At 41.9% G+C, this 22,965-nt stretch overlaps 2 protein-coding genes across 4 annotated transcripts in view; both read right to left on the bottom strand.

The window, feature by feature from the left end:
• The window catches only part of stap2a (signal transducing adaptor family member 2a), a gene marked incomplete at its 5' end in the record, with an annotated part of 10,256 nt that extends 4,456 nt beyond the window's left edge, over positions 1 to 5,800 (bottom strand). Inside the window, 7 exons of the mRNA XM_084056980.1 lie at positions 367 to 518; positions 1,399 to 1,455; positions 1,571 to 1,690; positions 2,471 to 2,542; positions 5,323 to 5,495; positions 5,573 to 5,679; positions 5,793 to 5,800. Of these exons, the coding sequence (XP_083913106.1) occupies positions 367 to 518; positions 1,399 to 1,455; positions 1,571 to 1,690; positions 2,471 to 2,542; positions 5,323 to 5,495; positions 5,573 to 5,679; positions 5,793 to 5,800 (689 nt within the window). The remainder of the gene's footprint in view (positions 1 to 366; positions 519 to 1,398; positions 1,456 to 1,570; positions 1,691 to 2,470; positions 2,543 to 5,322; positions 5,496 to 5,572; positions 5,680 to 5,792) is intronic.
• Positions 5,801 to 13,042: 7,242 nt separating this feature from the next.
• Positions 13,043 to 22,965, bottom strand: part of LOC311044699 (endophilin-A2-like) — a 32,843-nt gene continuing 22,920 nt past the window's right edge. Inside the window, exons 4-9 of one of the 3 annotated variants that reach the window (XM_084056444.1) lie at positions 21,324 to 21,457; positions 20,429 to 20,587; positions 17,219 to 17,325; positions 16,218 to 16,360; positions 15,803 to 15,844; positions 13,043 to 13,644 (exon numbers count right to left, since the gene is read on the bottom strand). In XM_084056444.1, coding sequence (XP_083912570.1) covers positions 13,457 to 13,644; positions 15,803 to 15,844; positions 16,218 to 16,360; positions 17,219 to 17,325; positions 20,429 to 20,587; positions 21,324 to 21,457 — 773 coding nt within the window. In that variant the 3' untranslated portion in view covers positions 13,043 to 13,456. The remainder of the gene's footprint in view (positions 13,645 to 15,802; positions 15,845 to 16,217; positions 16,361 to 17,218; positions 17,326 to 20,428; positions 20,588 to 21,323; positions 21,458 to 22,965) is intronic. The other 2 variants (XM_084056445.1, XM_084056446.1) reach the window with 2 other exon arrangements.

Genomic DNA, 22,965 nt, shown 5'->3' with positions numbered 1-22,965 from the left:
GCAACGGTTCCGGTAGGAGACACAAAGAGTCTCCTTTGTATCTCCTACCGGGATCATAGCTGTACCTCTTCTTTTTTCTTTCTCTTTCTGTAAACAACAAAAACTATGGAGCTTGCACAAAAACAAATTGTACCCACTTTTTTACACCTGTAAACCTTTGATGTGACAATAAAGATGATTCAGATTCTTCTTTGCTCAGCACCTTTAGAGGCCAGAAAAATAACTCCAACTCTTACTGCTGACTGGCTGCCTTGCAGTGTAACGTATGTCTGACATTTAACAATACGTTCACTCCAACCCCCCCCCCCCCCCCCCCCTCTTTAACATGAATAATGAATATCTATGGTGCCCGGCAGACTGACTCACGCTGGGATCTCCCCCACTAGGGGCACGGAGAGGGGGGAGGGTGGAGCGCGGGTGGGGGTGCGGGCTCTCCTCCTGGACCTCTCCTTGTCCACCACCTCCCTCAGCATCTGGAGCTGACCGGGCAGCAGGGTCAAACAGGACGGCGCGTTGAGCTGGAACAACGGCAACGCAGAGCATCGACATTATTATGACTTCTCATGACAGCATTAAAAGCTCCTTCAAAAGGGATAGTTCAGCCCCAAAATGACTTTTTTTTCTATGGATTACTCACCCCATGGAGACTTGAATTCATGGATATTTTTCTATTTTTTGTCTCATTCCTAAGACAATAATTTGATGACCGGCAGTGGTTCTGGTAGGAGACACAAAGAGTCTCCTTTGTGTCTCCTACCAGAACCCCTGCCTATAGAGCACCGAAGTCTGATGTAATTTACACATCCTACCTGGGTCGCGGTTTCCCCACCCCGTTCTGAATTCCCATAGATGTGTTTAATATTGCGTCAAATAAGAACTGTGTTCCAAAAATAAACAAATGACCCTGGCGCTTTTACTCTTATGGATATGAAGCATCAACTGACGGTGAGAATACGCTAATGTTACTTCAGCCGAATTAGTTAAATTTGAGTGAGTGACTGACTATCATAAACGATACTATTCTATGATGACCCAATATTATTCTCCATAGAGAAATTACTTTATGAACCAGGGGATGAACGAGTGACGCCAGGACTTCAGTACTCTATACCGCTGGTCATCAAATTATTGTCTTAGGAATGCGACAAAAACAAAAAGATATCCATGAATTCAAGTCTCCATGGGGTGACTAATCGATAGAAAATATTATTTTTTTAGTGAACTATCCCTTTAAGTCAAAACATGTCCTTGTCTATTCACAGCGTCTGCCAGAAATCAATCAGTCGTTAAAACGTCACCTGAATTAAAAAAAAACTCACTACGCTGTTAAGAAGTCATGAATGTTTGGATTTTTGTTTCTTAACTAGAGGTGTGTGGAGAGAGAGGCGAGTCACTTACATCTATAACAGAGTAGAGGAAACCTTTCCATAGCTCCCTTGCTTCCAGGTTTGGAGCCTGAAACACAAAGTCAACACTTGTAGTCCATGTGTAAAATGTGTTCATGTGTGTGCGTGTGTGCGTGTGTGTGTGTGTGTGTGTGCGTGTGTGTGTGTGTGGTCAGTGGTATTACTGTGAGTTTGGTCTCTCCATCCTTCATCCTCAGGATGAGCCTGGCTGCCTCCAGGTTTCTGTCTCGACTACAGTCGTCCTTCAACGATACGAAGCCTCCCAGGTCCAGCTTCTCCACATACTGTACAACAGCACACACATTGTTTTGATTGAACACTTTAAATACAGTTGCAACAGTTATTCAAACTAATCAATGTAAGCAATCACTAAAATAAATCAATAATTGGTCTTTTAATAAAATAACTGTTTAATAATCAGTCCCTATTTTGGCATGACATTGTAGGCGAACGGTTTCAAAGAATTTCAAAACATTTCAAAAAATCTGATCGACATAAGGGTTAGTTTACTTCCTCTTTTGCCAGAGAGTTATGTTTTACTCCATAAACAGCCAACGAAGCAAAAATCAATGAACGATTAGTTCTCTTTTGTAGTTCACTGGTCATCGTACATGAACATCACTTCTGTTACCGTAGGGGTTGAAGGTATTACAGTTATTTAAATCTACCTGACAATAAACTCAATACAATTCTTTCAACTATTTTGGCATTCCCTGGGTTTGTTGTTAACCACTTTCAAATTAACATCCCTATTTTGGGCATGTCATTATATGCAAAAATGTTCAACTTCTTTTTGTTTTATAACCGATCTACGAATCTCCGCATTGCTACCCGTTGTGAGCTTGTGGATTGTCTAGCATAGCCGACAGTCAGAATGTATATTTCATAATTCATAAAGAGAAGTGGATTCAGTTATATTGAAACACACTGGTAGAATAAGTCACAGCCATTTCTTGTTAACTACTGTATAGTGAAACCGGTGAAAAGGCTACACTATTTTATTCACTAAGACATAATGAGGGATATATAATGTAGCCCTACTATACAGTACGGTATATGCTCACATGTGTGTCCTTGGCATTATTGAAGAAAAACAGGGTGTTTCCACACAGACAGGTCCAAAGTCGCCTGGAGGCCTGTGAGACACACACACACACACACACACACACACACACACACACACACACACACACACACACACACACACACACATTTGAATTAATGTACTTGGATCTGCACAAAATAATAACACACATAATAGATCCAAACACTGATCAGAATAAGGTTTACATTACAGTCAAACCAGATACAACTGCTTCACATGCTTATTAACACACTGAAGAAAAAAGATAGCACATTGATGACTTACATCAATGACTTTCTTTACTCCCCCCTTAACTACTCAAGGATATATGAAACAAACACGATCTTCTCCAGATAGACAGACTGCCTATGAAAGCTGAGATCTAACGGTATTTTTCCATTTGACTTTTGCAATCCTCCCAATGTCAGTCCACGGAGAACAAGTTTGTGAACGTGGCCCCAGACTCCCAAAGTTTACACAAGGACAATAAGTTGACAGTTATATCCCAAGGCCACACACACACACACACACACACACACACACACACACACACACACACACACACACACACACACACAGAGTGTAGCAATTAAAAGACAACGTTTTATTTAGAGGGTTTAGATGTTTCTAGTCACAAATTAGCGCCAGACCGAAATATCTGCCATTGTTTGTGTCGCGTTGTGTGGCGATATTTAACCACTTTCAACCTGCTCCTCCTCAAGCTTGTGAGCTTGTAGATTAACAATGTTCACAATACTTATCTGTGGAACACAGTTAAACTAAATATAAAGCCTCAACTCCTACAATTCCAAGTGCTTATCAGGGTGGGGGGTCCCCAGTTCAAATTATGATTATTTTGGGGGGTCACAGCCTGAAAAGGTTTAGAACCCGTGGTCTAGGCCACTGGTTTCCAATCCTTTTCATATCACGGTCCATTATTTATTTGCCATTTGAGCCACGGACCACAGTTCGATGAGATTTAGACTCTCAGACCCAAAACGTAGAATATTTTGTTAGCGTTGGATAAGATTTTGTCCACAATTCCATCCATGCTGTATTGATGTTGGTATACCATAGGAGAGATGACAGGCAAACGTTGATCAAAATAACAATTATTTAATTAAGTAATGCAGATGTTTAACAAGAATTTAACTCTTGAGGGCGTAAAATGAAACATTTGGTTTAATTTTACGCTCTCAAGAGTTAAAGATCTAATAAGGGTCCATTTGGTTTCATTTTACGCTCTCAAGAGTTAAAGATCTTCCTAATAAAGGGTCCATTTGGTTAACAACTCTCCATCATTTAGCTGGGGACCACCTGGAACCCCCTCAAGGACCACTGGTGGTCCCTGGACCACTGCTTGAGAACCACTGGTCTAGGACACTCCAAAATCAGGATTGCCACTGGACCCCAAAAACTAGCTGGCATCAGTCGGTCTCCATAGTCATGTGTCATGTGTGTTCAATAGATCCTGATGGTTTTAGTGTCTCTCCATCTCCATCTCCTCTCTCAGGGGGATGAGCTGGAGATGAGGGCATGAGGCTCAGCTGTTGTGGAAGTGTTGCCATGTCTGATTATTATAAGAGACTTTGGGCTTGTTTTCTGTAAAGTCTCTTGTAAATATTGGTGGTTGCGGGTATTTATTTTTGGGCTTGTTTCCTAACGTTGTTTAATCCAGTGGTTCTCAAACATGTTCAAGTTAAGGAAACCCCCCAAATGAATATGTAATTATCCACGTATCCCTCATCTGAAAACATTTGTGCCAGGGAGCCCCGGTACCAGATTTGTGTTGTTAAAATGTTTCAAAAGTATTTCAAAATGTCACTTTTTTCCACATTAATTCTTTGAAAATAGCAGATCCATTGACAACATTTAGCTTGACAAAATATTGGTATATATTCAAATAACTAATATATACATATATATACACTGTAGGTTTAAAGTGCTCATGAGCTAGTCACTTCTTTTGGGCTTGTTTTCATAGAGCTGGTTCCTTATCTCTCTCGCAGAATCTGGCAACGCTGGTGCTCATGGATGTGTGCACCTGAACCCCTCTCCCAAATGAGAGATAGAGAGATGGTTTCTCACTCTCTTCCCTTTATGCATTTATGCATCCCTGTCCTAATAGCCCTCATGTACATGCTATTAACATGCATCACCATACCTCCATACATAGCCTACTGAATATTGTCACTTCTCTTTCTCTGTGTGTGATGCCATCATTACTGTATCGATTTGACATTTAAGGATTATAGGCTGATCATTGCCAGAGATAAAAGGGAGTGACACCGCTACCATTGCATTCCTGTATGTTTAAAATAACAAAAATAAGACTAGTGTAGCCTAAAGAAGAGATATAATCGATGTAGATACAGAGTAAATGGCCATACATACAGTATATGCCTACACGTACATACATACATACTGATTCATGCATGTTGTGATTACGCTAAATGACTCGTTTAGCCTTCCATTCATAAAATATACATGTGTACATCATCCATGCTTTTCTTTCAGCACATTAAATGAGCCGCTGTGGAAACATAACAGCAGCCGGTCAGTCAGTGTCGCCTCGCCCAGAGGAACCGACACAATGTGTCGCCTCGCCCAGACATCAGACAGACGCCCGGAGGAACAGACACAATATGGAAGTTGACAGACAGACAGCTCGAGAAATTCGAAACAAAATTGCCATTTAGCTGCTTGATCAGTGATCAGTGTATAATATGGAGACAGGGGGATTATTGTGATGAGAGCCGGTATGGATGGATCCACACACACAGCCCACTGACTACTGTCTGTCGCCGGCGATGGAATCTGCAGCCTCCTTACCTTCTCCTTCGGTCCTCTCTTCTCCAGGTATCCCTCGTAGTAGCAGGGCGGTAGCAGCGCCCGGGGTCCTCCAGGGTGGGGTGCGGGTCCCCCCGGCCCGGAGCGCTGGGGTGTCCCCGGACCCGAGCGCTGTTGGACGGGTGCAGCCGCCATGAGTACCGCTGGCTGGCTGGCTGGAGGGATGAACGGATGGGAGGGTGGATGGATGAATGGAGGGATGTTTGGAGGGATGGATGGATGTCTTGGGCACCCACCGAGGAGGACAAAGGGGTGCTCTCTCTCAGTAATTCACTGAGTGACACGCCTTCTCCGATGAGATATTGCCATTTGCCATCATGGAAAATATCCCCCCAACAGCTGTGATGAAGACCCTACTCTGTCTGGCTGGCTGGCTGTCATACAGAGGATGTGGGTGGGGTGGGGGTGGGGTGGGGGGCACATTTAAAATAAAGCTGCTTTTATTTTCTGACCCAATCATTTCCTTGACTAGTAAAAAGCATTATTTAATGACAGTCATTATTTAATGACAGTCAAGTGGTTGAAGGAGTGAGTGAATGAATCATGCAGCATAAAGGGCCTAATTAATCAAGTTTATATTTCAATCACACACACATGTATGTACATACTGTACATGTATGTATGAGGAAACAAAAACACCCTCTGATTTACACCTGTAAACTGTGATATAAAATGATCTTTATACACACACACACAAGAGATAGATATAGATATATATATAAAGAGATATAGATATATATCCATCTATATCTATATATATATATACATACACACACACACACACACACACACACACACACACACACGTACGGTATGTACATACACAAACACAAACACACACACACACACACACACACACACACACACACACACACACACACACACACACACACACACACACACACACACACACACACACAGCAGATATAAAATATAGGCATTTAGCTGACACTCTTCTTATCCAGAGTGACTTACAGTAAGCAAGGTAAACACATACATAGAATGCAGAGAGACAGTGTAGTGCTCAGTAATCTAGGATCACTAGTAAACCAAGAACCTAGCATCTGTCTAAAACAATGAACCTAGCATCTGTCTAAAACAATGAACCTAGCATCTGTCTAAAACAGGGGTCTTCAACAGGGGGTCCGGGACCCCTAGGGGGGTCCTCAGAGTTATTACAGGGGGTCCGCCAAATCTTTGTGTGATATGATTATTGTCTTTTTTACCGTGACCACTTGAACCTTAACATCCCTTTTCAGAGGAGAACTTTAGCCCAAAAATAGCAGATCTACAAGCTCACAACGCCTCGTGCTGCGAGGCGGTGTGAGCTTGTAGATCGGCTATTTTTGGCAAAGAGGTGTTTGGTGTAGAGGGGAAAAAGAGCAGACCACATGAAACAAAACAAAACAATTTTGAATCTGAAACACAATTTTATACGATATAGAGGGGGGTCCCTGCTTCATCTCTCTCTCAGCTAGGGGGTCCTTGGCCTGAAAACGTTTAAGACCCCTGGTCTAAATAATCTGAATGTTAACATTGTGGTCGAGAAGAAAAACAAGCCTAAGTGACAAAAACATGAGAACAAACTAGAAAAAGTGCTCCTCGGAGCACAGGTCTCCGCCAGGTCACGTCGTTATTGTGGCCTCCTGGTGGCGCTATAATAGGACAATGTGAAAAGGGTGGCATTTCTTCCTCTGCCTAGTGGGAATGAGCGTGCATTCATGATTTGAGGCATTTTGTTGCAAAAATGTGTTTTGCAAAATTAGACCTGCTGGTGGCGCTATAACAGGGCAATGTGAAAAGGTGGTCATTGCGTCCTTGGCCTAGTGGGAATGTGTGTGCAAATTTTCACGGAAATCACACGCTGCGTTCATGATTTGAGACATTTTGTTCAAAACGGAACAATCCTGCCAACTTTGGAAGCCAACCTTAGCCAATCAGGATGTAATATGAAATATCGGACAGATCCGTCTTGATCACATGACTATAGAGATACTGTGTACCGATTTGCGTGATATTTGGATAAAATCTGTAGGAGTAATATCCAAAAATGTGTTTTGCACAAATCGGCCTCCTGGTGGCGCTATAACAGGCCCATGTGAAAAATTTGGGGCAGAGGTTCTGCTGTGGCATCGAGGGAGTGTGTGTGTGCAGTTTCACAGCGACTGGGGCAACGGTGGCGGAGATTAGCTGGTAACAGACAGAAGGACGGACGGACGGACGGACGGACACACGGACGGACGGACGGAGGGTAAAACATACTCTCTCGCCATGCCTTCGGCCTGGCGGAGACAATAACTAGGTCAAAGTGCTGATGTAAGTACAGGTCAACACAATGCACAGATACATGACACACTCAGGGCCCCCGATTCCTTCATATTTTATTTAAACAAGCAAACATGACAGCGTTCCAAAAAACCCTTTACATCATAGCAAAAATAAACAATACATACAGAGGAGATTATACAAAAAAAAAAGAATATAGAGAGAAGAGATTAATCCACATACCCTATAAAGATAATCCAGGATAATCCCGCTTTAAGACTCTCCCCACAGAGTGTCACAGTTACAAAAATGAGGCATTTCCAAAGACAATTTGTCTATAAAGAAGACACATGCATAGCACTAACATTTGTTTTCCGTTTTTTACACTGAAATATACATGAATATTCTGCATATTAAAATAAAGTTATTGTCATATAATAATAATAATAATACTTAGAGAATGATATTGCAAGCTTTGGAGACTTCTGGCGGGGTTTTCAATGCAGTATAGCATGTACTGTATTTGAACTGATGGTTTGCAGCACTGTAGGATAACTCTATATAACTACTGTGACAAGCAGCACATAAAAATGGATCTTTAGCCCTTTCGTCCGCAAGGGGGTGTGACAGCACAACCCCGGCCCCCCCCTCACACACACACACACACACACAGGCCTTTCATTTAGCCTAATGAGGCGTGTTAACCCAACACCTGAACCAGGGCAATCACTCACTTTCTCTTCTCTCAGCGCAGACGCGCACAACAAAAAAGCACACTGCCTAGTAAGCCTACAGTACCCCCACCTAACATGCACCATATGTAAACATTAGGACTTCAAGGAGTGTGTGCTGCTGGATAATTAACCACTTTCAACCTGCAGAAAATAGTCGATCTACAAGCCCAACGACGCAAGCTTGTAGATCGGCTATATCGGCTATTCCGAGGATGACCGACTTGGTTTATATATATAGGCCTCGAGTGGTTAATAAGTATCTTATAGGGCTGGGGGTCAGGCATGCAGGCAGGCAGGGTTGGTGGTATCTTGGGGTGGGTTTACAGCTGATAGTGGTGGTGGGGTGGGGGTTGTGATAGAGAGAGTGAGTGGGTGGGTGGGTGGGTGTGTACATAGGCAGGTGGTAAATGAAGAGAGATGGGTGGGGGTGAGGGTGGTGGGGTGGGGGCTACATAATCCGCTGCTGTGCTGTGTGCTCTTTTCCTCAGTGAAAAGAACTGTCAGTTCCACTGCCAGCTCCCATAGCAGACAGAGAGAGAGGGCCCTTACGGCCGTAAGGGGGTTTAACTCATTCGAAACGGGAACGCATCTTTGTGTGTCATTTTAAGATTTCTTTGGCTATTAAAAAAAAATAGCAAATATACAAGCTGCCGCGCTATGAGCTTATAGATCTGCTATTTTTGCAAAATCGTGAAAATGTATGCAAATCGTTGAAAATACATATATTTTTAAAGCGAACATTTGTAACTCAAATCTTTGCTTCTGTGGGTCCCTGGAACAAAACATTTTGAGATGGGGGTCCACCGCCAAATATATACTGTATCTAAAAATGTTTTCTAAATCCTAACTGTATGTTGATATAATATCAGAGGTGCTCCAACTTTTCCATGTCAAGGACCACCAAAATGATATGTATTTGGCTGCGGACCCCTACCTCAAACTATGTTGTTCCAGGGACCCCCCCAGAAGCACAGATCGGAGTTAAAAATGTTCGCTTTAAAACACATACTTATATATTCAAAGATAAAAAAAATAAAAAAAATCCCCAAAATTGCAGATCTACATGCTCAGCTATGAGCTTGTATATCTGCTATTTTTTTGAATAGCCAAAGAAATGTTAAAATGACACAGACGCATTCCCGGTCTTAATGGATTAAAGGAGGAGAAAGTTGATGCTTGAGGTGAATGGATGGGACCCCGGGCCATCTCCACACACAGTTTAGTGTCTCTTTGTCACAGAGGGGCTTAAAGATGACAACATGTAAAGCAGAGACAATGGGACACAACAATGTGGCACAATGAGCTAAAACAGATAGCATTCCATAGGAGCAGCTCCACACCCAGCTTTTAGCATGATAAACTGACATGTTTAAGCCTGACAAAATACCCTGGGTATTCAATGACCGAACGCTCAAAGCTTCAAACAAATTACGGGGTTAGAGGACAACTGACAGTCGTGCAAATGGAAGTGTTTTTTTCCCATGTGATTACCACCAATAATAATATGTTATAACGTGAGTTGACAGGTTTTTTTTAACCACATGAACCACAGCGTCCCCCTATTATCGACATGTCATAATAGGCAAAAAATAGCAAAAAAAAAGACCCAAAACATGTAGTGGCCGACACTGCCAGCAGTGTCAGTATAGAGCTGGAGACAGCAGAGGAACTGATAAGCTGGGTGCTTATGGCTTTGGCACAATGTTCAGTACTGTTTAAATGTTTAGAAATGAGGTTAGACAAAAGGTTCTGTCTCTCCGTTTTAGGATGTTGTCCCAAAATGTCTACGTGATAAACAGGGATTCAGCAACAATACCTGAACCATTCACTCACACTAAAAAAGGGCAGACCCAAGCGATTTAGAAAATCACAGCCGTCGATATATTACAACTTCATTGTTTCCTCCACAACCAGCCGTCCATAAAGTGAAGCATTTCTTTGGCACTATAGGCTTGAACACACACACCAGGCAGCTTGGGACATTAAGACAACTCAAAGAGAATTCATGATAGGCAGATTAAGCCAAAAAAAAAAAAAAAAAAATCTATCAATGGAAACTTAACACTTAAATTATGCTCCATTGTACAGCGGTATCATGCGGCACAAATAACGTGATTGTGAGCTTGCATATCTGCTATTTTCGCCGTGCGACACTGCCATACAACAAAGTATAAATCGTTTAAATTGTCTAAAACAGGGCCAGTTCAAAGAAAAGGAACAATTGTCAAATGTTTGAAAAAGCGCTATACGAAAAAATTCATCACATATCATTTGTACCAACATTTCCCCACATTTGAAAATGACTGCTGAAAAATATTTGTTAGGTCTAGAAATAAGCATAATTGACACGTTTTTAAATTTCCCCACAGAATCCCTGGATGACAATAAGAAAACACACATTTAACCAACGCTCATAGACTGCAGGAGTTTCTATATTCACCAGCATCTATTTTTAAAACTAAAAAAACCCCCTGAATGTCATACATCCAGTCTACTGGCCAAGACAAGAATAGACGCATGACGCCCGCGTTAAGACTTAAGTTGCAAATAGGCCTGAAAATAGCAGATCTACAAGCGTACGACGCGTCGCACAGCGACGCGTCGTAAGCTTGTAGATCTGCTATTTTTTTAAGCGCACCACAATGGCAAGCAACTAAGTACCACATGAACTCTATAGCATCCCTATTTTTTTTGGGGGGGGGGGGCAAACATTCCGTGAAAATAGCTCACAGAGCTTGTAGATCCTGCTTTATTTGGTGTAGATGGGGGGGGGGATTGGGCCAAGGACAGAGCCCTGGGGGACCCCCGTTCAATGTAGTGTGTGTGTGTGTGTGTGTGTGTGTGTGTGTGTGTGTGTGTGTGTGTGTAGAAGGGTTTAAGTCATTCATGGGAACAGGTTCACTAAAAAAACAATAGCCAACAGTTAAGTGCTCTTCCGTGTCTGTCCACCAGATGGCGGTAGAGGACAGCGAAAGAGAGTGGCTGCAAGGTGGACACAGTTCCTCCATGTTGGCTCCAGCTCGATGACAACATCAGCAGAGGAAGAAAGGAATGCTGGGGCAGGAACATACTGTTCTCATGACTCTGTGTGTGTGTGTGTGTGTGTGTGTGTGTGTGTGTGTGTGTGTGTGTGTGTTTGTGTGTGTGTGTGTGTGTGGACAGTACCAAGATAACTACTGTACAACCATGATCATAGTCCTATAAGGGAATATACTGTATATACACATCAGCGGCTCAAAAACTTTATATTTTCAACCCCCATAACTGTGAGAGCATAAAAATGGAACCATGAGAATCAAATGGACCCCTGGAACCCCCTCAACGACTCCCGTGTGTCCCCCAGGAGCCCGCTTTGAGAACCGATGATTACACACAAAATTCATTAACTTTTCCTTGTTCCTTGTCCAACGACTAATAGTTTCTTTCATGCACGGTAAATTCTGGAGGGTTCATTTGAACTCCTGCTAAAAGAGCAGTAAACCCATTCAATCCCATTCAACACATCTCGTGTCATTTTAGATTTCTTTGGCTATTGAAAAATAGCAGATATACAAGCTCATAGCGCGGCACCGAGTGCCGCGCTATGAGCTTGCAGATCTGCTATTTTTGAAAAAATCGTGAAAATGTGTGCAAATCTTTAAATATATATAAAGTATAAAGGGAACATTTGTGAAATGCTTTGTTCCAGGGAACCCTAGAAGCAAAGCTTTTAGTTCCAAATGTTCGCTTTAAAAAAATATATATATTCAAAGATTTGCACTAATTTTCACGATTTTTCAAAAATAGCAGATCTACAAGCTCATAGCGCGGGCACTGAGTCCCACGCTACGATATATATAAGCGCTACGAGCTTGTAGATCTGCCATTTTTGAATAGCCAAAGAAATCTAAAAATAACATTCCCGGATTGAATAGGTTGAAATTAACAACCCAGATTTATGGGTGTAGATATACATCTTCAAAGGGTCCTGGTGGGTAAAAGGCAGTAATGTGTATTGTATTGTATTGTATTGTATTGTATTGTATTGTATTGTATTGTATTGTATTGTATTGTATTGTATTGTATTGTATTGTATTGTATTGTATTGTATTGTAGTGTAGTGTAGTGTTGTGTTGTGTGGAGAGTGTAGAAAGAAAGTGCCTTGGTGCTCGGAGAGGGTGGACTTGAACCCACACAGGGGCTTGTCCATTCCCCTAAACAAACGCTCCCATTGTGCCGACAACAAACCCACCCGTTCATAATACGCCGCCCTTCAACCCCGCTCTGCTAAATCCTGAGTGTTAATGTAACTCCAGTAAGAAACGGTCAGAGAGTTAACCGCCCCAAAGCCCTCTCTATACTTTGTCGTGCAAAAAAACATTGCTCATCTACGAGCCCAAAACGCGCCCGAATCACTGTGTGTTGTGAGCTTGTAGATGCGCTGTTATTGTATATAAATTCTTCATTTGAAATACAGATATATTTTAATGTTTTTCCAATATATTAACCCATTCAATCGGGGAACGCATCTCTGTCATTTTAGATTTCTTTGGCTTTTCAAAAAAATAGCAGATATACAAGCTCATGCAAAGCAAAGATTTGAGTTACAAATGTCTTTTAAAAAAAATACGTATATTCAAAGATTTGCACAAATTGTCACGTTTTTTTTCAAAAATAGCAGATCTACAAGCTCATACGGCGGCACTCGGTGCCGCGGTATGAGCTTGTAGATCTGCTATTTTTGAATAGCCAAAGACATCTTAAAATGACAGAGATGTGTCCCCGGATTGAATGGATTAAGTGGGGTTAAAATAACACTCAGGATTTCACAGTTCCACCGTTTCTTCCTCACTTCATTTTTTTTACGAATCATGATTCCTCCTCCTGTGTTCAAGAACTGTATAAAACACAATTATTTTTCCATAATATTCATCCCAATTAAACATGTGAAAAGTTTTTAAGATGTCCCCCCGTCTGGAGACGTTTTTACCATCAAAAATATGATGAAAAAAAGACGAGGAGGAGACATCTTTTTGGACAACTTGAGATTCCCTAGTCTGACACTTACAATCATCCTCCTCCACCCTTTTCTATCCTGGACCACCAGCAGCACGCACGCCGTCTGGTCCCTCTCATCATCAGCGCGACAGCGGGACCACCACCTCCACGTAGTTGTTGGGGAAGAGTCCCGACTGGCCGCGGATGGTGCCCTCGTACCAGTTCTCGTCGATCTGGCTGATCAGGGTGATGACGTCGCCCTCGCGGAAGCCCAGCTCGCCCTCGTTCTCCGCCTCGAAGTCGTACAGGGCCTTGACACACGCCTCCGCTACACGGGACAGAGAGAGTGAGAGAGAGAGAGACACCACAATGTCAAGACATGAGAGAGTTGACTGATGTCTGTGGAATACTGTGATGGTGGTGAAGAAAGGGAGGAAGGACGAGAAAGAGAAAGAGAGAGAGAGAGAGAGAGAGAGAGAGAGAGAAAAAGAGAGAGAGAGATAGAAAGAAAGTGGACAGGTAGAACTTCCCTTACTTCACCACCAAAATGCCTTTTTTTCCTCGGATCAAAATTAAATTACTCTCAACGTGACGTGATTAATTTATGGAGGATTTGTGTTTGCTTGAATGAAGAATCCATAATGATAATGGAATTATTTGTTTATGAACAGATTTGTTTTATATACATTTTAGTTTTACTTATGGCCACATTTTTGGTATTTGGTATTCTTCATTTACCATGAAAGCGTGTGACAAAAGCTTGATTCTCAATGCATCACAGAGTTATTGATAGAAATGTTGGCTTGATGGAACAGAGTGGATGTGAGCATCATCAGTAGGAGGAACAGAACACATAAAACACTAGCCTGAAATGTATACACTTCTATATCAATATATATCAAGGGTATCATAGTTAGTTGTCCTTTTTCACAAGTTTTTAGTTTACTTTAGTTTTTTTATTTTGTCAAAGGGCTTTGACAACAGGGTTTAAAGACTAGATTAAAGACTTTTCCCTATGATTTTAGCTAGTTTCGTAGGCACACAATACAGTTTCATTTAGTTATCGTTTGTAAAGCCTTGTTTTATTAGTTTTAGTTAACTTTAACAACCTTGATCTGCACTAATAACTATTGTGAATGAGAAGAAAATGTAATATGATCATTGGGTGAAAAACATTCCCCAACATAAAACCCATGTGGACACAGGAAGCTCTACTGTAGCTCTGGATGTTCAGAAGTAGATCTGACTCTATGTAAGCAGGCAGACAGCCACAGATGCACAGCTCAGCAAACCAATGCATTAAGAACCTTAGAAACACTCCAATTAGGGCTGGGCAATTAACTGATCATATATCCAAACCTCTAACAGACTTAATCTTGTTCATGTAGGTTAATCCATTATATCATTAATAGTTCTTATATATCAACAAATTGACAAAGAAAAAATCATAAAGATTCTTCATATTTTAATACTAAATCCATTAGTCCGATTAACCACTTGTACCTGTATTAGTACTTCAACGGTGGCAAAATGTAAAAAAATGTTAAAAAAAAAAAAAAAAAATCATTAAAAAAAAAAAGTTTCACAATTAAAAAGATTATCTTTCATTAATTGTAATCGATGCAAACGTTTTGAAATAATCATGCTATTGACTTAAAAGTTATATCACCCAGCCTTAACTAAAGTTCAAATGGGAATGCAGATAAACAAAAGGTTCAGTGCTATAAAGGCCATCCACATGCAGGATGCTCAGTGTGTATATGAACTGTCTGTCGTTAGGGGTCCCATGATCTCTTCCACTAAACCCGGTTGGGTTTAGTGGGCAGACCAGAGGGGTTAGTAGGCCTGTCACAATCATCACATCAACACCATCTCATACAACAAGGTGAAATAGCACGGATTGACATTCCGTACATAGACGACAAGAAAACCTGTGCATAGGAGCCGCGAATCCCCTCTATTGACTCCGTTACGTTTTGGACCATGTCGGAGGCGCGCGGTCTCAAGCGAACTGGAGCCACGAGAGGGACCGCCGAGCGAGCTAAGGCGAGCGAGTTGCCGCCCCGAACGTTGCACGTTCGCTTGAGCCTACTCAGTGCCGTCAGTCTTCTGTACCGATAGGCACAGAATCGTAATGCACAGCTTTTCGGGTTTTCTACGGAATTGTCAATCCGTGCTATTTCACAGTGTTTTGTGAGATCAGGCTGAAAGTTAATTATTTGAAATAATCGTAATTATTTGTATGACAACTAAAAACAACTAAAATGGTATGATTGTGACAGGTCTAGGGGTTAGTGCACTGCTATAATGTAAAACTAAATACATTTTAAAAGAATCACACATTGATACATGCATGCATAGTTGCATACTGTTGTCCATCTCTCAAACACACACACACACAAATACACGACAATGTGAGTTCAATTAGCCGAGTCACTGGGGTTGCGTATTAGAAGCCACGCCGGGCCCCTGTGTGTCACACTCACGCGGTCTGCTCTTCACCGAGGACGCTCTCTGGAAGGCGGGGCCTGGATCATGTTCACGCCATCAGAGGAAAGATACGGATCGTTACCGAGGGGATAAAAAACATCAACCAGCTGCTTTCAGACAGACATGCGTGTACATAAGTGATTCTCAAACTTCTTTAATTTGAAGGCCCCCCCAGTTAGGAATTAGTCCACAGAACCCCTATAACTCTCAGAGTTACAGACCTGTAAGGGTCCATTTTGGTGCTAACAGTAACTATCAATAATTTAGCTGAGGACCCCCTGGAACCCCCTCAAGGACCCCTGGGAGATGGGGGGGAACCCCACTTTGAGAACCACTGATGTACAGAATAGACAGGGAGCTGTATGTTGTGCGGTGTGGGGGTGTAAGGGGTGTGTGGGGAGGGGGGTTTACCTGCAGAGTAAGCTGGGGGGTGCGTCTGGGCGGGTGAGTATCCTCCGTTGGAGTGGTCCGCCTCTCCGTAGCTGTCGATGCTGGGCTGGCGTTGGGGTCTGGGGGCGAGCTGACGTCTGGGGCGAGACTGGGCCTCGCTCACCCTGCGTACACGCAACATACAGGCTCATTATGTTAACTCTCTCAGTGCCAAGCCCCGAGTTATCCCAAGTTTTTTCTGAATGCCCTCAGTGCCAGAACGAGAAATCCTGAGTTTTTACTTTTTACTGTGATCGCGCTATTCTGTTAATTTTTCATCATCAGTTTCACTTTCTGATTCCTTCAGACTCACGGCTTCCGGATTCATGACGCAGATTCCCTTTCCGGTTCTCATTTTTTCCCCCCCCCGGTCATTTTAGGCCAGAATAGGGAAAAACATTTTTTTTCACACGGTATAAAAAAACTAACGGAGAGCTCCACTTCTATTGTCTTTAGTCTGGGTGACGAACAGTCATCGTCTTCGATCACATCGTACTAAAGCGCGATCGGAGATCTGCGAAAACGTCACATCCGGTTATGACGTGTGGACTGTTTAAGCCTGTTTGGGGGGGGGGGGGGGGGGGTCAAGCGAGTGAGTGAGTGATCGAGGTGTCTATTTGCTGCTCTCTGCGGGTCATCTGTCGTATGTGTTTAAAACCGCAACCAGACAAACTTAAATGAATTTAAATAACAAAATAACAACAAAAAAAACAAGAAAATCGCTGGCACTGGGGGAGTACTTTATTAAAATACTCTGGCAGAGAGTTAACTCATTCACTGCCAGAGTAAATAAATAAAGCCAAGACTGCCAGCGATTTTTCGCTTATCTTACCTTTTCAACTAGTCACAGAATATGTATCTCCAGTATGATCGATCCCCCCCGATCGTTGCTGCTAACCAAAGTCTGGGCTTTATTTATTTATTTATTTACTCTGGCAGTGATTGAGTTATAAGTGAATGTACTTGGTTGGACCACTGCTGACCTTTCTCTGAGCTTGTCCGTCAACTCCTCCAGAATCTGCACGGCCTCCTTGTGATACCGTAGCTGAGAGTCCACCAGAGAGGAGAGCTGACTGACCTGCTCTACCTGCTTACCCCACACACACACACACACACACACACACACACACACACACACACACACACACACACACACACACACACACACACACACACACACACACACACACACACACACACACACACACACACACACACACACACAATTGTGAAATAAAAACAAAGCGCACACACAGTATTGCAGTGGTGGAAAGTAACTAAGTACATTTACTTAAGTACTGTACTTAAGTACAATTTTGAGGTATTTGTACTTTACTTGAGTATTTCCAATTCCCAATACTTTTACTTCTACTCCACTACATCTCAGAGGTAAATATTGTGATTTTACTCCACTACATTTATTTGAAAACTTTAGTTACTAGTTACTTTTCAGATATAAATTATTACATTATGAAACATACATGAACCACTTTAGCTCTATTTTATTCATAGGCTATTTGAAAATAGCCGATCTACAAGCTCACAACGCGTCGCATCATGTGAGCTTGTAGATCTGCTATTTTCAAACATTTTGGTACTTTCCACCACTGCAGTATTGTGAAATTAAAACAAAACATCATACCATCAAAAAATTATTATTCACATGTACATAAAAAAGAAAACAAAACAAAGAAAAGTAGATTTCACATCCAATTTTATCCATAAATTGTAAAGACAAAAACTAAACACATATTCTCTATGACGCGCTGTGGTTAATTACTACAACCTTGGCAGACACAAAGGGGAAAACTATTATTTAAACAATGACACCCGACATAAATTAGATAGAACAACAATAGCACTTATCAAGGTTCCTCAAGCTCAGATAAGAGTCGGGCAAGGCAGCTTTCTCTGTCTGTCAGTGGTCCAACTTCTTGGAATGAGCTTCAAAAGTCTTTAAAAATGAGCTCCTTGCCATCATTCGGTCAGTTCAGAGCAATGGTCCTTAACACTTTTAACCGTGATTGCAGCCGTTTTAATTAAGCTATTTTGTTTTAGTTGACTTGTTTTATGTGCCGTTTAAGTTGTTTTATTTTGTAACTGTACTCTGATTTACATTCCTTGTTAATCTGTAATGGGTTTGGGTTGTGTCTGTTGTTGAAACCTCGGCTGCATTGAAAATGAGGGCTTGCCCTGTTCAGCTGTACTCTACATAAAGAGTCTAAATAAAAGACGATGATGATGAAATCAAATGTCATCTCTTTAATTATCTTCCACTATTACGGTATCCTTTTGTTATCAAAGCTGTTTTACAGAGCTTTAAAAAAGGTGCTATGGCTATGAGCGTCTGTCACAATCCATTTGTCACATATTGTATTGTCACCTGTAACCACTTCCAGTCACTCAGGAGTCAAGGACCTGAACGTCTTGTCATTAAGGCTTGTTGGCGTGAACAAGGTTAAGTGTAAACAAGTTGGGCCAAACAAGAGTCGTCGAGCAGGTTTACCTTACAGCGAGTCGCAGTGGAAAACATGCTTCATCACATGCTTCATGTTGCCCTCAAAGACCTTATGTAACCGACTGGCTGGCTGGGAAAGACAAGTCGTTTTGGGGCAGCCAGCGACACAATGCTAATTTTCATATTCTTTTGAATACATTTCCATTTAGCTTTAGTCATATTTTAGTCGTCTGAAATGTTTTAGTTTTAGTCTAATTTTAGTTGACTAAATGTCCAGCCATCCACAATGGTTGCCTGGCATCTTATACTGTTCTCATGTAACTTATCAATAATATGTATTGTGATTGTACCACTTGTAATACATAGCCCCAAGGTTATTAGGCATAAGCTGAATTGATTGCATTTGTTTTGGATATTGTCAAACTGGCATGGATAAGGACAGTATGGATGAGCAACCTTGTGGCTACTGAATAAGGTACAAGAAAGTGTTTTCTATAATGCTGGCTGCAGCCTGAATGAAAGAAAAAAAAAAGATATCCCACTGTGACAGTGAAAGTGGTGACCTACTGAATTATATGACTCTGACGGTGCAGGCAATAGGATCTAACCAGGAACAATGCTTCTAACCTAGTTCTGGTCACACACAACTTTATGAGGGTAACCAGATCGCTTGCCCCCAGCGGTTCTTGTATTCGTTTTACTGGTTAAGGTTAGGAATAGGTTTAGGCGTAGGCATAGTTTTACTGAGGTTACGTTTAGGAATAAGGTTAGTTTTAGGTTTTAGCCATAGTTTTACTGAGGTTACGTTTAGGAATAAGGTTGGTTTTAGGTCATTTAGCCATAGTTTTACAGAGGTTACAGTACGTTTAAGGAATATCCGGTGGCGACCGTTCTGAGGATTAAACCCGGGGCGAGCGTGTTTTGGGGCGAGCGTTCTTGTATTCTTTTATGATGGTATTTGAGAATTACAGTTTCCAGGGACAGCGGAACTGAGAATTACAGTTTCCAGGGACAGCGGAACTGAGAATTACAGTTTCCAGGGACAGCGGAACTTGGGAATGCAGACTTTTATATTTGTATTGCATTTCTTTTGCAATCTCTTCATGTTTTGTGTCTTAATGTCTCGGTGCTTAATATTTTATGTAGAAAACTTTTAATTGCCTTTTTGTTGAAATATACAATGCAAATAAACTTCCCTTGCCTATTATGACATGCCCAGAATAGGGATGCTAGGGTTCATGTGGTGAATTATGTTATTACTTATTATATGGAAAAGAAGCAACCTTTTCTCTCGTAAGCGGATAGACAAGATCATGTTCCATGGACCAGAATATTCCCACGGCTCTTATTTCATAAAACCTGACCACTCCCTGATTAAACAGTGTAGCAGGACAAAGACACCAGGTTTGAACCAGTGGTACCAATGTTAAGGAACCACTCCTATTTATGGGTGTGACAGTTAACTGAACAAATCAATTTAATCAATATTCAAAAATCAATAATCGACCTTAAAACAACTAATCGATTTAGGGGGGCAACATTTAAATTTAGTTTTGTTTTGTTTCCAAATGTTGTAAAAAAAAAAAAAATAATAATAAAATAGCCGATCTATAAAACCACAACGCGGCATTGTGAGCTTGTAGATTGGCTATTTTAAGTATAACCTCGCCCTATTTTTTTTTTATTTGATTTAGTCAATTCATTGATATGTCAATTATTTATGTATTTATCTTACGTCGGTCTCCAGCAGGTTGTGCATGGAGCTCTCCGCCAGCTCCTTGGACTCGTGGTACTTCTCCAGGGCCTGCCTCAGGTCCTCCTCGGAGATCTTCCCGTGGCGCTTCTTCTTGTAGTCGTAGTCCAGACGCCGGCCCTCCAGCTTCTTCAGGTGGTGCTGAGGGTGGATGAGGAGGAGAGAGGGAGGAGAAAACAGCATTAGTGTTGATTTTGACAGCAAACTTTGATTTAGTTTTAGTCATAGTCTTTTGAATCAAATTCCATTTAGTTTTAGTCATATTTCAGTCATCTGAAATGTTTTACTGTTAGTCTAGTTTTAGTCGACTAAATATCATAAGATTATAGTCGACTAAATCTACAGTTGATTTAGTCGACTAAAATGTATTTCGGCCGTGCCTTGATGGCGTCGTAATGGCTGATTTTACACTCGGTTGCATGCTGAAAATAGCCGATCTACAAGCTCACAACGCGTCGCAGCGCGACGCGTTGTGAGCTTGTAGATCTGCTATTTTCAGAGCGCAACACCCGAGCGCAACCAAACATAAAATGACTTGTCTTTTAGTTCTACTGGATCTCTTCTCCACTAGATCCCTCACTAACATTTTAGTCTAGTTTTTATTTGTTGGCGAAATTGTCAATATATTTAGTCTTAGTTTTAGTCATTATAGCGTGGTTTTTATTTCGTTTTTATTTCGTTTTCGTCAGTGAAAATAGGTAGTCAACGATCATTTTTTCGTCATACTTTTAGTAGACGAAATCAACACTGAACAGCATCCACAGTCATGTCACTTGTCATCTGTTTATCATCATCATCCATGTTATTACGGATCTCTTTGTGCAGCCGATGACGTGACAACATCGTGACAAGAATACGGTTCCGTCTCGTAGTATACCTGGATGTCTTTGATGTCCTTATCGGCCACGGCCTGCAGCGGGTCGATGAAGTTCTGCTTGACGTCGATGTCCAGAGAGTCCTTGACCTCCGCTAGCCGCTTCATCGACTCCCCCATGTCGGCGAGGGCACCGCCTGGCAAAACAATTATGTCAAAAGGGACATGTTGTGATGTTAATGATCTGCATGGGTTAAGTCTTCCTGGTAGGACACACTAGAGTACAGAAGTCCTGACGTCACTCGCTCATCCCCTGGGTCGCGGAAGTAATTTCTCTATGGAGAATAACATTGGGTCATCTTGGAATCGTCTCATATAAGAATTGTGGTCCAAAAATAAACAAACTGTCTAGGCGATATTGTCAGGGAGGTGGCTCTGTATCGTTTATGATAGTCAGTCACTTATATTTGATACATTCTGTTTCTGGTGAAAACTAATTCGGCGGAAGTAACATTAGCGTTTTCTCACCGTCAGTTGATGCTTCATAACTATAAGAGTAAAACCGCCGGGATCATTTGTTTATTTTTGGAACACAGTTCTTATTTGACGCGATTTTAAACACATGGAGTAGGAATTAGAGACACGAGTGGCAGACTTGGCGGACCGACTTCTACTACCGGTTCGAGCGAGGAGAGAGGAGCTAGCCAAGGACACAGCTGAATAAGGACCTGAGATGCACCCTAAGGCACCCTGTTTCTTACCTTTATTTACCCAGGGTAGGTTCACTGAGAACAAATTATCTTTTCCAGGAGCGCCCTGCTTCACACTCACACACACACATAAAAACATGGGAGATGACCAGCACAACCACAGTCTATTACTGAGCAGCTCCACTGAAGCAGCTGGGGGGGGGGGGGGCGGTCAGTGCCTTGCTCAAGGTCACTTCAGCTGTTGGGAGAGGGCTCGAACCGGGAACCGTTCAGTTACAAACTTGCTCCTCAGAACCTTTAGGCCACCGCTGCCCCTCTAATCCTATCTAATCCTCCTCTTCCTCTCTTTTCATCCTGTCAACATCATCATGGTCCATAAACAGGGATTATTGTCACACAAATCTCTACTTCCATCTCTTTCTCCCTCCAGGCCAGAGATATTAACACCAGCCACCTGACGAATGCAGGTCAAATAGTCAAACATTTTCATTTGACGGACCCCGAAACTGATATGTATTTGACCGTGGACCCCCATCTGAAAGGATGTTGTGCCAGGGACCCCGATAAGAGAAGATTTGAGTTTAAAACTTTCAGAATTGTATAAAAAAAATGTTTTCCTCCAAATGTTTTGAAAATAGGCGATCGCTGGGCTTGTAGATTGGCAATTTTTCCCAAACAGCCTAAAGTGTAAAATATGGTTAAAGTGGTCAAACTGTTCCTCATTGCTGGAACCCCCCCTCAAGGACCCCCTGAGGAGTCCCCGGACCACCAGATATTTAAACGTGTGCAGCAGTACTTGGCTGGTTAGAACACGTCAACAGCTGGTGAAGATTAGTAGTCGCTAAGAACAACAGATGAGATAGTTAGTTTCCTGCCCAGCCACCTCACCCAATTCTTGTGGTCAAATCAGATTCCAGGCCTCTAGCGAGAGCCAGAGACAGAGAAAGAGAGAAAGAGAGAAAGAGAGAAAGAGGGAGAGAGAGAGCACAAATTCA

The sequence above is a fragment of the Gymnoscopelus microlampas genome (genome assembly GCF_963454915.1).
Source record: "Gymnoscopelus microlampas genome assembly, chromosome: 5".
Classification (NCBI taxonomy): domain Eukaryota; kingdom Metazoa; phylum Chordata; class Actinopteri; order Myctophiformes; family Myctophidae; genus Gymnoscopelus; species Gymnoscopelus microlampas.
Note: the sequence above shows the minus strand (reverse complement) of the source record. Positions and strands in the feature narration are given on the sequence as shown.